Raw genomic sequence first — 11,957 nt, forward strand, 5'->3', positions numbered from 1 at the left:
CTACTTTCTATCTCTATGAATTAGACTACTCTAGGTAGCTCATATAAATGGAATCATACAGTGTTTATCTTTTGGTGACAGGTTTATTTCACTTAGCATAATGTCTTCAGAGTTTATCCACGTAGCAGCATATTGCAGTATTTCCTTTTTTAAGGCTGAATAGTACTCCATTATGTGTATATACCGTATTTTGTTTACCCGTTCATCTATAAATGAACATGGATTTCTTCTACCTTTTGGCTATTGTGAATAATGCTGCTGTAAACATGGGTGTACAAATATTTCTTCAAGACCCTGCTTTCCATTCTTTTGGGTAGAACTCAGAAGAATTGCGAGATCACATGTTAATTCTAATTTTAATTTTTTGAGAAACTGACACATTGTTTTCCACAGCTGCTACCCATTTATATTCCCATCAACAGTGGACAAGGCTTCTAATCTCTCCACATCTGCGCCGGCACTTGTTATTTTCCTTTATTCTAACAGTAGCCGTGCTAATGGGCATGAGGTGATATCTCATTTTAATTTGCATTTCCCCGATGGTTAGTGATGTTGAACATCTTTTCATGTGCTTATTGGCTGTTTGTACGTCTTCTTTGGAAAAATGTTCACGTAAGTTCTTTGCCCATTTTTTATTCAGTGCTTTTTTAAATTGTGCCTGGATCTTGTTAAAATCTTAGTATAAAATTCTAAATATTTATATGCTCACTTGAAGGTATTAGCAATTAAATTTAAAGCTAATGAATTAGGCTAATTTAAAGATAATTAAGTTAGCACTGGAATGCCTTTGTCATTTTTACTTGGACATTACCTGATTCACATACCTTGAAGATGTTAAGATCTCAGTAAATATTTGTTGAGTAAGTGAATAAATAATGAAAGCTTATATGGAACACTTATATAAAAAGAAATCGCTTAGGTTATGTATGTTTGCATGTATATATACTATGCATATATGAACAGTTGTAATGCTTTGATTTAGAGCAACTTTACGGTGCCCAGTTGCTTACTCCTCAAATGCTTACATTTTCTACAGTTCATTCTGGTTGTAACTTGTCACCTCCAGCATTTGCACTTAGAACTGTAGGAATCGCTGAGCTCTGCCACTGAACCCATGCTTGTGCCTGGCATGCTTCTTATGTCAGAAATCTTTTGTTTACCTCTCTGGACACACTCTCCAGCCTTCTTACCCTCTTCTGTGGTCTGTATGGACCACATTAGTGGGCTCCTTGCCTTCCGGCTTCTGGTTGGTTTGGCTAATGAAGAATCCTGGCAGGAAGTGAGAGGGAGAGAGGACAGTGAGGTCAGGCTATTTATTCTCCTTCCCAACAGGGTCATGTCAGGATGGTTCTGTCTCTCTGTGATTGCAGGTCACAGCTCTTCTTATATCTCTCCATTAAGGATCTTTCCTTCCAGGTTCTGGCAATCCTTCATTCTCTTGTCCCTCCAGGCATAGGTACAGTAACCATTTCTTGTAATTACTCTCTTGGCATGGTACTGTCCCTTCCATTTTCTCTACTCCTTGCCCACACTTCTGTAACTAGTCCTTTTATTGATCCTTCCCTTATTATCGTGATTTGGAGATGACATCTGTTTCCTGCCAGAGGCCTAACTGATGTACTTCTGCAGGCTGCCTTTCCTGTGTGTACTGACGCGCTCACTAAAAGTCTCATTCCTTACCTCTGCGGCATAGTAGAGCCATGCCCAGGCTTTTGCTTTTGACAAAGTCTTTATTGGATATGTTTTGGAGAAGGAGTGATTTTCAAAAGTTTTAAATGGAGTGTTTTTCTTGGGATAATAACTCCTTTCCACACTTGGGATTCTGTCTCCTGGGATGCTTCTATTGGTTGGGAGCTACCTGAGGGAGTTTCTACAGCACCCCTGACTCCCTCTGTACAGAGAACCTGGGCACTGCATTCATTTCCTTCATGAGACCTCTTACCCCTCCTGGGTGTGCTCTGATTGCAGTAGTGAACCTCACAGCTCCCGAGGCATATGTCATTCAATCTCAATCCTACCCTGTGGAGATTTGTGCTAACAAAAGCTGGGTCCAAATCTCTGTTTAAAGAAGGACTTTCATGCAATACATCAAAGGTCATGGGTTGGCTAAAGAGACACCCAATCTATATTCCTAAGAGAGTCAAACAACTCTGTCTTCACCATTCGATTTTGCTTTTGGGTTTTTTTGTTTTGTTTTATCCAAAATTATTGGGTAGGTGTTAATTTTCATGGATGTGACCGAAGAATTCATCCAGGTCATTTTCCAAAATAATGGAAATCTTCTCTAAAAGGTATTTTTCTATTTTCACCTCCCATTGCAATAAACTTTCAATAAGTCACGAAATAGCTATTTTAGGATAAAGGGTATTTTTTCCTCTCCATAGTTATTGGAGACCTTAACATCTTACTTCAAGGTAGTTATATTAACAAAATGATAGCTTTATACATATTAATTCATTTAATACTCAGTTACCTTCTGAAATAGACATAATTATTAGCCCAGTTTTCCAAGCGAATCTCTTAAGTCTCAGTTGTCAGCAATGCTTTTTTCAGAGTCAAAACTTTGAAATAAAGTTCAAAGCTATAGAAAAGTTGGAAAGGTAGTACAATGCACAGCAGAGACGCTTTTCCTGCAATCACTAACCATTTTACCACTTTTACTTTCTCTCTCTTTCTCTCCTTCTCTGGCATAGAGGCACATTTTCTACTTTTATTAATGTTTGCTGAGATATATGAAACTAAGATGGAGACATTAAGACACGTCATCCTGGCCGGGTGCGGTGGCTCACGCCTGTAATCCCAGCACTTTGGGAGGCCGAGGCGAGTGGATCATGAGGTCAGGAGATCGAGACCATCCTGGCTAACCCAGTGAAACCCCATCTCTATTGAAAATACAAAAAATTAGCCGGGCGTGGTGTCAGGCTCCTGTAGTCCCAGCTACTCGGGAGGCTGAGGCAGGAGAATGGCGTGAACCCAGGAGGCGGAGCTTGCAGTGAGCCGAGATCACGCCACTGCACTCCAGCCTGGGCGACAGAGTGAGACTCTGTCTCAAAAAAAAAAAACAAAACAAAAAACAACAAAAAAAAGTCATCCCTAAGTCTGATTACGAAAGACTAGATACTGCTAGATGACTCTTGGAAGCCACAGCTTTAGATCATCCTCTTTCTTCTATTACTTGAGCTTAAAATATTCTTCTGGCTTTGTATCACTAATACTTGCACCTATATCAAATGAGCGTATTGTCTTCTTTCCCTACAATCCCAATGCCTCATCTTTGGATACTGTATATATTATAAACATGCAACTTCAGAAATAATTGGTATACACTGCTAGTCAGCATGTGCTGCTAACTGTCTACCATTTTTCCAGGCCATGGTGAATGACAGAGAACTCAAAGCTTGCTCTGAGGGTAGACTTACAGTTTGTTCAATTCCTTCTATCTGATACAACAGGATCCAACCCCAGAGGACTGAGTAATAAATAAGAAGTTTTCAGAGGTCTGAGAACTTTGGCTACTCTAGAAAGTTTAGAAACCACAGGGTTTTAGACTTCACTTAATAAACCTGGAACAGTTCTGGAGGAAGGAGGAACAACTGAGCTGCTGATAGGAGGACTCATTTGCAAATTCTGGAAAGCCCAAACTCTGTTAATAACCTGCATGTTGCCATTAAGATGATACATTGGGGTATTACAATGTAGCCGTTTCCTGAGGTGGGGCACCAATGTGGGTGATCTTTTCTGTGGGCAAGGAAAAAATATGCCATTTTAGTATGCCATTTTCAATTGTATGTAATATAATAGTAGTCATGTTCACATCTATCGCATCTTTTAAAAATCATAAGGAATTTTTTTGTGTGAAGCAGTGTTGCAAGAATTGCACACAAGTGCAGCTCTATAGCTTCAGTGTTTGCTGAAGGGTAACAGTTTCTCCTTCTAAATTTACCGTCTTTTAATGTGTATTTTATTCCTAAGCTATGAAAGTTTAGCAATAATTTCTACATAAATTTTTAAGCTGTCCAGCATCATAGCCGTTTTTACTCTCTATCCTGTGCTGTGTGGTGTGATTGATCCCTAGTAGAGGTCATTTATCTGACTCTCCCCCCCACACACACTTTTTTCTCTCTCTCTCAAGCAGAATCAGCTCTTACCACATCTCCTGGTTTGGTTGGACTGACTTTTTTCTGGAGCAACTCTCACTTGTGGAAGTAATTTGTGCAAAACCATCATTTGCTAGTGGGCTCAGTAGATTTTCTCTGAGACTTTAGTTGCTGCTGATATGACTCCATGAAGTCGCTATTACCTGCACCCTAAGTGCAAAGCCCACTTCTTCCTTCTGGGCTGCTTTTTGAAGTTACTGCTCCTAGTGATCCTTGCCATGGCTTTCTGCTCCCACAGAAACCTGGAAGAAACTTTGTTGGGAAGTGGGGTGTAGGTTTTGTTATATCCATCAGAATCCAGGATGCCAACTCTTGTGCCCAATGGGACACTACTGCCTTTAGGAGAAACACAGGGAGATGGAGCCGCAATCTAATCCTGAGTTTCCCAATGCCACCAACTCTGTACTAATGAGTAACATTTATTGAGAATTTGTCAGATGCTAATGTAAGCACTTTGCACATGCAAACTTACATAATCCTCACAACCACCCCAGGAGGTTCATATTATTACCATCTCCATTTACAGAGGAGAAAATTGAGGCACAGAGAGGTTAAGTAAGTTGCCCAAGGTAACACAGTTTAAAAATGGTGGAACGGAGATGCATATCCAGGCAGTCTCACTTTAGACTTTCCTTTCCCTGGGCGATCCTCTTTCCTCTTTCTTGATAAGCTCTAGATACAAAAATTCCAGTTTCCACTCTGGCAGCTGATATAGGGTAAAATCAGTAGTTGAGAGGGTGGCCTTCATTTCCTTTGTCCCCAGGCACTGACACCTGCTTTCCATTGTTCCGCAGTTCCCACTGTCACTACCACACAGAGACACTCTATCAGGTTACTCTTATGCAATTGGACTTCTACTGAAACCCATTTATCTTAGACCTGAAAAAGTTTTGGCAGTTGACATTTTATAAATTTCATCAGAGTGTAACATAACTGACTGTTTAATAAACTCTATTGTGAAGCCTTGCGAAAAGTGAAAGGAGCCTTTTGTCAGATAATCATCTTGCCTTAATGTCTCCTGATGCTCAAAATGCAAGGTGTGGCTGAAATTGACCTGTGGTCATACTGCTTCTCTGCTGACTGCTAAATGTATTTATTCCCCCTGCTTCATCCTTAATGAGAACTTTCTGAGGGATTATTTTTAATTTAACATCATACATTTTTGCCCTGTAGACCACTATAGGTGCTACTAAGTCATGCTTTGTTTTACTGATAAGCATTATTTTACTAATACATTAAGGATATTTAATGTATCAAATTGATAACATTTTATGTTTCAGATTACACACACACACACCCCCAAGCATGAAACGCCGTATCAGAGCCACCTATTGGAAACTCATTTGCAGCTATCAGATTGGAGTTACATTCAGTCCATTGAAAAAGGAGGCACTTTGAAATAGCCCCTATGGAATTTTCATCTTTTTATTTGTAACTGATTTCTCATTACTAAATAATTGATGCCAAGATTAATCAAGAAAAATCACAAGCTGTTTTCATAAATAAGGCCTACACTGTGGGAATAGTTTGAGCCCTTCAGGAAATGACACACTGCACTTCCTCATAAATGCTCAGTAATGGTCTACTTATATTCCATTATGTTTGGCTTCTAAGTGCTATTAGGAGTTTCTTTTACAGTCTTTTCATTAAGGTAAAATGGCCATTAAAACAAGTTTTTAAAGGACCATTTTAAAATATTTGCAGTTTGAGAAATAGAACGAACTCCCTAAACGTGTCCCTGAATTGTTGCACCAAGCTGTGTTGAAGGAGGAAACTTTTGACTTGGTGAAATTCTGCTTTTCAAGCCTAGTGTTCAATAAAAGCTTTTCTGTGTTCCTTTTCAGGTATGTGGCCAGTTGGATAGACAGAAGGCGGCATCAATCAGAAAAGGCCAATTTGACTATTCTTTTTGATAAATATGTCCCCGCATGCTTGGATAAGCTGAGAACAAGCTTTAAAACCATCACTTCAATTCCTGAGAGTAGCCTGGTGCAGGTTTGTCTTCGGTTACGCCATTTAACATTCCAGTCCTGATGCGGTAGTGTTTGTTGATCAAGGCAACAGAAGTTCTTGCTTGCCCAAGAAAATGAGAAGATTTCTGGAACTGTTAGATTGCCCCAACCCTCAGCCCCTGCCCCCGCCCCCCATGTTCTCTGGAGCCTTTTGCAAACCTCTATCACATTCTGTTAGCGTTTGAGTTTGTGCTGTCCTTCTTTTCACAATCTTGTGAATGAAGGTTGGAACCAGGTTTTATTGATTTTTTTTTTAATATTCCCAGATAGCTCTTAGCACATAGTAGGTGCCAGATATGTGTTTGTTGAACCATTGTGTTCCTTTCCAGGGTCTTTGCACAGAATTAGAACAACAAAGTTTCAATAGCTTTATTTATTTTTCTGGTTCCTAAGTAACTTGCCCAGAGAAGGTGCTCAGTATGTTTTCTGAATAAAATAAATTTGTGCAATTAAAGATGCCAGCCCGTGAGTAAGAGAAAGCCTCTGAATTCTACCACCTAGGTGCCACCGCTCACAGACCTCCCCCTCCCAAAAATATTCATGGAGGCGTGTCAGTCTGGATGAAGAGTTCATAATATCCCAGGGATATATTTTTTCTCATCTTCATCTTGAGACAGATGGTAAGAGTGAAGGGCACACATGATAGGTTGTCATGGAAGCCAATGAAAATAATTCACAGCACACAGAAATGAAGGCTGTGATCTTAATCTCAGCATGAAGAGAAACTATCCCCAGCCCTTACAAGCAAAAAACTTCATGAAAGGTTTACAATTTGAAAACCCCCCACACCCTTTTTTTCCTATAGGAGCAAAATTGCTTTCTAAGTGCTTTGTTACCATTAAGTGAGTGCCTTACCAAATTTGTTTGATGCAAAATTAGACATAGTCACAAGCATATTAAGAGAAAGTTCAGGTTTTTTGATAATTCACACACCAATTAAATAAACGATAGTCTTCAACAGTAATTATCTGAGGTATAATTTATTTCTGAAAGCAGGTCTGAATTTATTCATTATGAATTAATTATGTAGTTAGCCTAATTAGACTTCCTCTGGTGTAATACTTGCAAAAAAGCATGATCGTGTTCTTTCTCAAGTTGACTTATGTATTTGTGTGATTCTCTGTGGTGTGAACTTTTCCATTCAAGAGTAGTGTGAAAATAGGTCAGTAGGAATTAATATGACTTCTGCTCTACTTCTTTCTTTCACTGTATTCAGAAATGGCATTTAATTTTAGCTCCTTTTAAGCTGTTGTTTTATAGAGTAATTTCTCTTCTGTGGTTACTAATAAGTATGGAAATTTGAGACAAAGATGATAAGAAGATAGTAACCTGAAATGGCTATCTTGAGAAATTAATGCACTCTGTTTTCGGATGTATGATGCCTCTTTAAATTTGGTAAGGTGTATTAACTCTTTCAGATTGTGCATTAAAGTATGTTATGTGCTGACACAGAACTCAAAATGTTTCTCAAGTACTGTGGGAGAAAATAGAAGAAACATGGCCTTATTCATGTGCTCATCTCAGCAGATAGCGTCATGTTGAGAGCCTTCAGTCTTCTTTGTTTTGATTTCAACAGTTCCTTAGAACAACATGGCTTCTACTAAAAAGTAACAAAGCCTCAGTTTTACACTGTGTTTCTTAATAGCAAATTGGTGAGTTTTATTCTATTAAAAGATTATTTCAAATTGGCAAATGTGGCACAACGTGAAATAATAGAAATCAAGAAAGAAGATTTAAAAATGTAGTAAGTGCTCAACAATTTAAATGAAAAGTATTTCCCCATCTTTTGTGGCGAGGAAGGAAAGGCACACACACGGTGCTGACCTGATTTGTGATAGCTTGCGTTGCTGTTTGTATAACAGAGATGAAAATCTATCTTTGCCTGCAGAAACTGAGGGAAGAGTCTCTTGAGTTTTTAGGATCTGTAACAGTGCTAATTAATGACAACTTTCTGTGCTTTAGAGAACTAGCCCCCAAACCTGTTCATTACTGGTTATGATTTCACATGGTGAAGTCCCCTGCAGCGGCCGCATTCCCCTCGTTGCTGACGCAACTGCCCTAAGCATGGGCTAGGTCTATTAGGACCGCCTAGCATGTTGCCATTTCACCTGGAGGGTATGAAGAACACATGCCTGAGTTCCTGAACAGCATTTCTTTCAAGGTTAAATTTAGTTCGGTGTCCAAAAAACTGCCACAGGCTTAAGCTGCCAGTCCAACATTCTAAATTTATGACAACAGGTAGGAAAATGGCTGCCAAAGCGCTTACCGAAAGTGGTTTATCTAAATGTCCAACAGGAAGGAAATAGTAAAATAAATGCCTGTTCATCCAATGGAATCTTCTACATCCATTCCAGTGATGGTGTAGAGCAACACTTATTGATAAGGAAAGATGTCTTCAGTTTTTGGTCGAGGAAGTGGATTATAGAATACTATTTATAAAATGGTTTCCTATGTATAAAAAAGTGAATATAGATATATGCCCTTTTTTTTGCTTATATGTGATTTTGGTTTGTATACTGATTACTAACTGGAATGTTTAAATTTTTATTTTTAAAAAATAGTTTGTTATTACCTAGATCATTTTGGTTGAAAGTGACAAGTTTTCTACCGTTAACTTAGACACCTAAGGTGGTAATTTTTGTCTCTCCCAATGTAGCAAATCACAGTTGGGAAACGATGTACTCTCTTAAGGATAAAGTGGAGTTGTAAAAATATTCTTTGAACTTCCTCCACTATTTGAAAGATGTTGCCTTATTTGACTATTTCTTTTTCTTTAGACTATATGTGTTCTTTTGGAGTGCTTGCTAACTCCTGAAAATGTCCCTTCTGACAGTCCAAAAGAAGTTTATGAAGTCTATTTTGTATTTGCTTGTATCTGGGCTTTTGGAGGCACCCTGCTACAAGATCAGGTATGTTTAGAAGTAGTTTACAGGACCAGTTTCCAGTCTTGTGTGGGACAGGGTCAGGGGGAGGTTAAAATATGTGATCCATACCTTTTTGTTATGTTATAGGTCTATACTACTTGCCCTGTTCTCTCCTAAGTCTGTGCATTCTCTGGGTAGTCCCATCCCTGATGGTTCTAACCCCAGCTGACAATGCCAAATCCATACCCTCCAGCCTGGCTGTGTCTTCTGAACTGAAAGTTCTGTGTTCCACCTGCCTCTGGGGCTTCACCTCCAGCATGCTCTTCTACAAGAAATCCCACTCAGTGTGCCTGAGACAGACTGTCTCCTCCGCCCCATACTCCAACTTGCCCCTGCTCTTCCTTCTTTTCTTTTGCTCAGTGGTACATTCTTCCCGATAGCTCCAGTTAAAAACGTGGGAGACATCACTCTTCCTGATTTCTGTGTCCTGTGATCTCAGACCCTTTTCAGTTGCACCTGTAAAATAGCTGCCAACCCTGTTCCCTCTTCTCCATCCCTGCAGCCTAAATTCAGGGGCAATGCATCTGCAGATTGCCCTGGCTATCATAGTGCCTTAGTAGCTCAGATCGCCATAACAAAATACCACAAATTGGGTGGCTGAAGCAATAGAAATTTATTTCTCACAGTTCTGGGGACTAAAAGTCCAAGATTATGGTGTCAGCATAGTTGAGTTCCAGCAGCGACTCTCTTCCCACCTTTCAGACCCCCACTTTCCCGCTGTGTCCCCATGTGACAGAGAGAGAAAGACATACTGGTTTCTCTTTTGACGAGGATACTAAACCCATCATGAGAACCCTATATTCATGACATCGTCTAAATCTAATTATGTCTCAAGGCTGCACCACCAAATACCATCACACTGAGGGGTAGGGCTTCAAAATATGGATTTGGGGGTGGGACGTGGAGGGGGCACAATTCGGTTGTAGCATACGATAACCTTCAAATTGGTCTCCCTGTCTCCAGTCCCTCTTGCTTCTAACCAGTCTCACACACTATTCCCAGGATAGTCATTTATGAACCATAGTCAACCCTGGGCCAATTTCTTTATCACTGGTCTTTTTTTTTTTTTTTTTAGCTGAAAGTGAAATATTCATGCCTGTACAGATTGCTTGCATAGCCCTTTTGTGGCTTCTGATTAACACTTGAGACAAACATTTGCACCAGCACACATATCCCACGAACTGCTTAGGCTTACCAAAGTGCAAAGTGGGAATTATTCAACTTTAGAAATTTGCAGATCTAATTGCCACCATGTACCTCTATGTGTAATTTTTCTCCTGTGATCTTTACTATGATTCTTCAAGCTATCCTCATTGCACAAGTAAAGTAAAGCTCAGAGGGGCAAAGTAACTTGTCCAAAGTCACGCTGATGGGAAATGGCAACATCAGGATTCCCACCCGAGTTTGTCTTTCTCCAAAAGCCACACCTTCCATGGTACCTCAGGGCCTCTCATGGTTCATAGTGCTTCTATGGGTGCCCCTCAATTTTTACACGAAAAATAGGTAACACATTTTCCAGGCTTCCTCGCTCTTTCCAGGTGTAAATGGGGTATTTACACTGAAAGGCATCACAGCCAAGAGTGACCTATATTGCTGTTGGTTTGCTCACTGTAGATCAGAAAATAAATGGTTGATATAATCTGTTGGCCAGTTCCACTTCTCGCCACTAAGTTACCATAACTCGTGCCTATTATTATAATAATATATTTGGAATTCACTTGGCCTCCTAGATCTTATTTCAGCCATTCTCAGAAGCCAGATTCCTTCTGTAATTTCCAAGTGCTCTCTAAAGATTAGCAGCCAATACTATGTGAGTGAGAGTCAAGTGTTCGTGTCAGGGACTTCATGTGTCTTTCTCAGAGGCACAGTTTACAACACGTGTGGGTTTCTTGTTTATGGAAGCCACATGCAGACAGAAGGCAACCCTCCTCATCCACCAGATATTTATTTCAATATTTACCACAAGTCTTCTCGCTTTCTAGGACTATAAAATCAGTGGGATGTTGACAGCGGACATCTTCCCCCTCCTGCTCATAACCCCTCACCTCCCTCCCAGCTGACCCTCTTTTAATCTTTCCAATTTCCAAATATATCAGCCTTCCCCCCCTAGTTATATAAGCTAGAAGCTGGATATCACTGGCACCTTCCTTTCCATAATTAATAGTCAACATGAGCAGCAGCAGCAGCTTAAAATTTTCAAAAGGGCTCTAACTACAAAGCATTCAAAAGACAGGCCATGATGTTGGCAATATGCGTGAAACAGACACAAGAAATGTTCTCAGGATAGCCACTTGGTAGCTTAACAAACTGAGTGCCTAATATGTGTCAGGGAATATGCTTAGAGCTTTTCATAGGGTACCTCATTTAATCTTCAAAAACAATAAAACCCTATATGGATTGGTACAACTATTCTTTTACAAATAAGGAACTGAAGCTTAGAAAGGTATATTAATCTGCTTCCAAGTACAAAGCTAACCCATGCCTCAGCCAGGTTCAAACAGCAGCTGACTGACTTAGGACCTGTGTTCTTTAGTCGTTGCAGCCAACCTCCAAAACGAGTTTCAATTCAAGCTCATCTGAACTCCCATAAACCACCATCATTTCTCACGTGGCTTCTGAAGTAGCCTCCTCACTGGGCTTTCTATTTCTACATTTGTTCTGATAATTCATCATCCACTCATCAGTCAGGGTGATTTTTTGAAATGCACATGAAATCATATTATACACTCCAGAGTTGAAAACGCTTGAATGGCTCCTTATTGCCTTTAAGATAACATTTCAAATTTTAATTCTATTTATAAGGCCTCTGAATCTAGCCCTGCTTAGCTCTTCCTGTTTCTTCCTCTGCCACTCCCTCCCCCACT

At 39.8% G+C, this 11,957-nt stretch overlaps 1 protein-coding gene across 1 annotated transcript in view; it reads left to right on the plus strand.

The window, feature by feature from the left end:
• DNAH11 (dynein, axonemal, heavy chain 11) overlaps positions 1-11,957 on the plus strand; it is a 387,500-nt gene that overhangs the window by 170,385 nt on the left and 205,158 nt on the right. The window contains exons 43-44 of the mRNA XM_011973963.1: positions 6,002-6,152; positions 8,947-9,078. Coding sequence (XP_011829353.1) covers positions 6,002-6,152; positions 8,947-9,078 — 283 coding nt within the window. The remainder of the gene's footprint in view (positions 1-6,001; positions 6,153-8,946; positions 9,079-11,957) is intronic.

The sequence above is a fragment of the Mandrillus leucophaeus genome, unplaced genomic scaffold (assembly GCF_000951045.1).
Source record: "Mandrillus leucophaeus isolate KB7577 unplaced genomic scaffold, Mleu.le_1.0 Scaffold140, whole genome shotgun sequence".
Taxonomy (NCBI): domain Eukaryota; kingdom Metazoa; phylum Chordata; class Mammalia; order Primates; family Cercopithecidae; genus Mandrillus; species Mandrillus leucophaeus.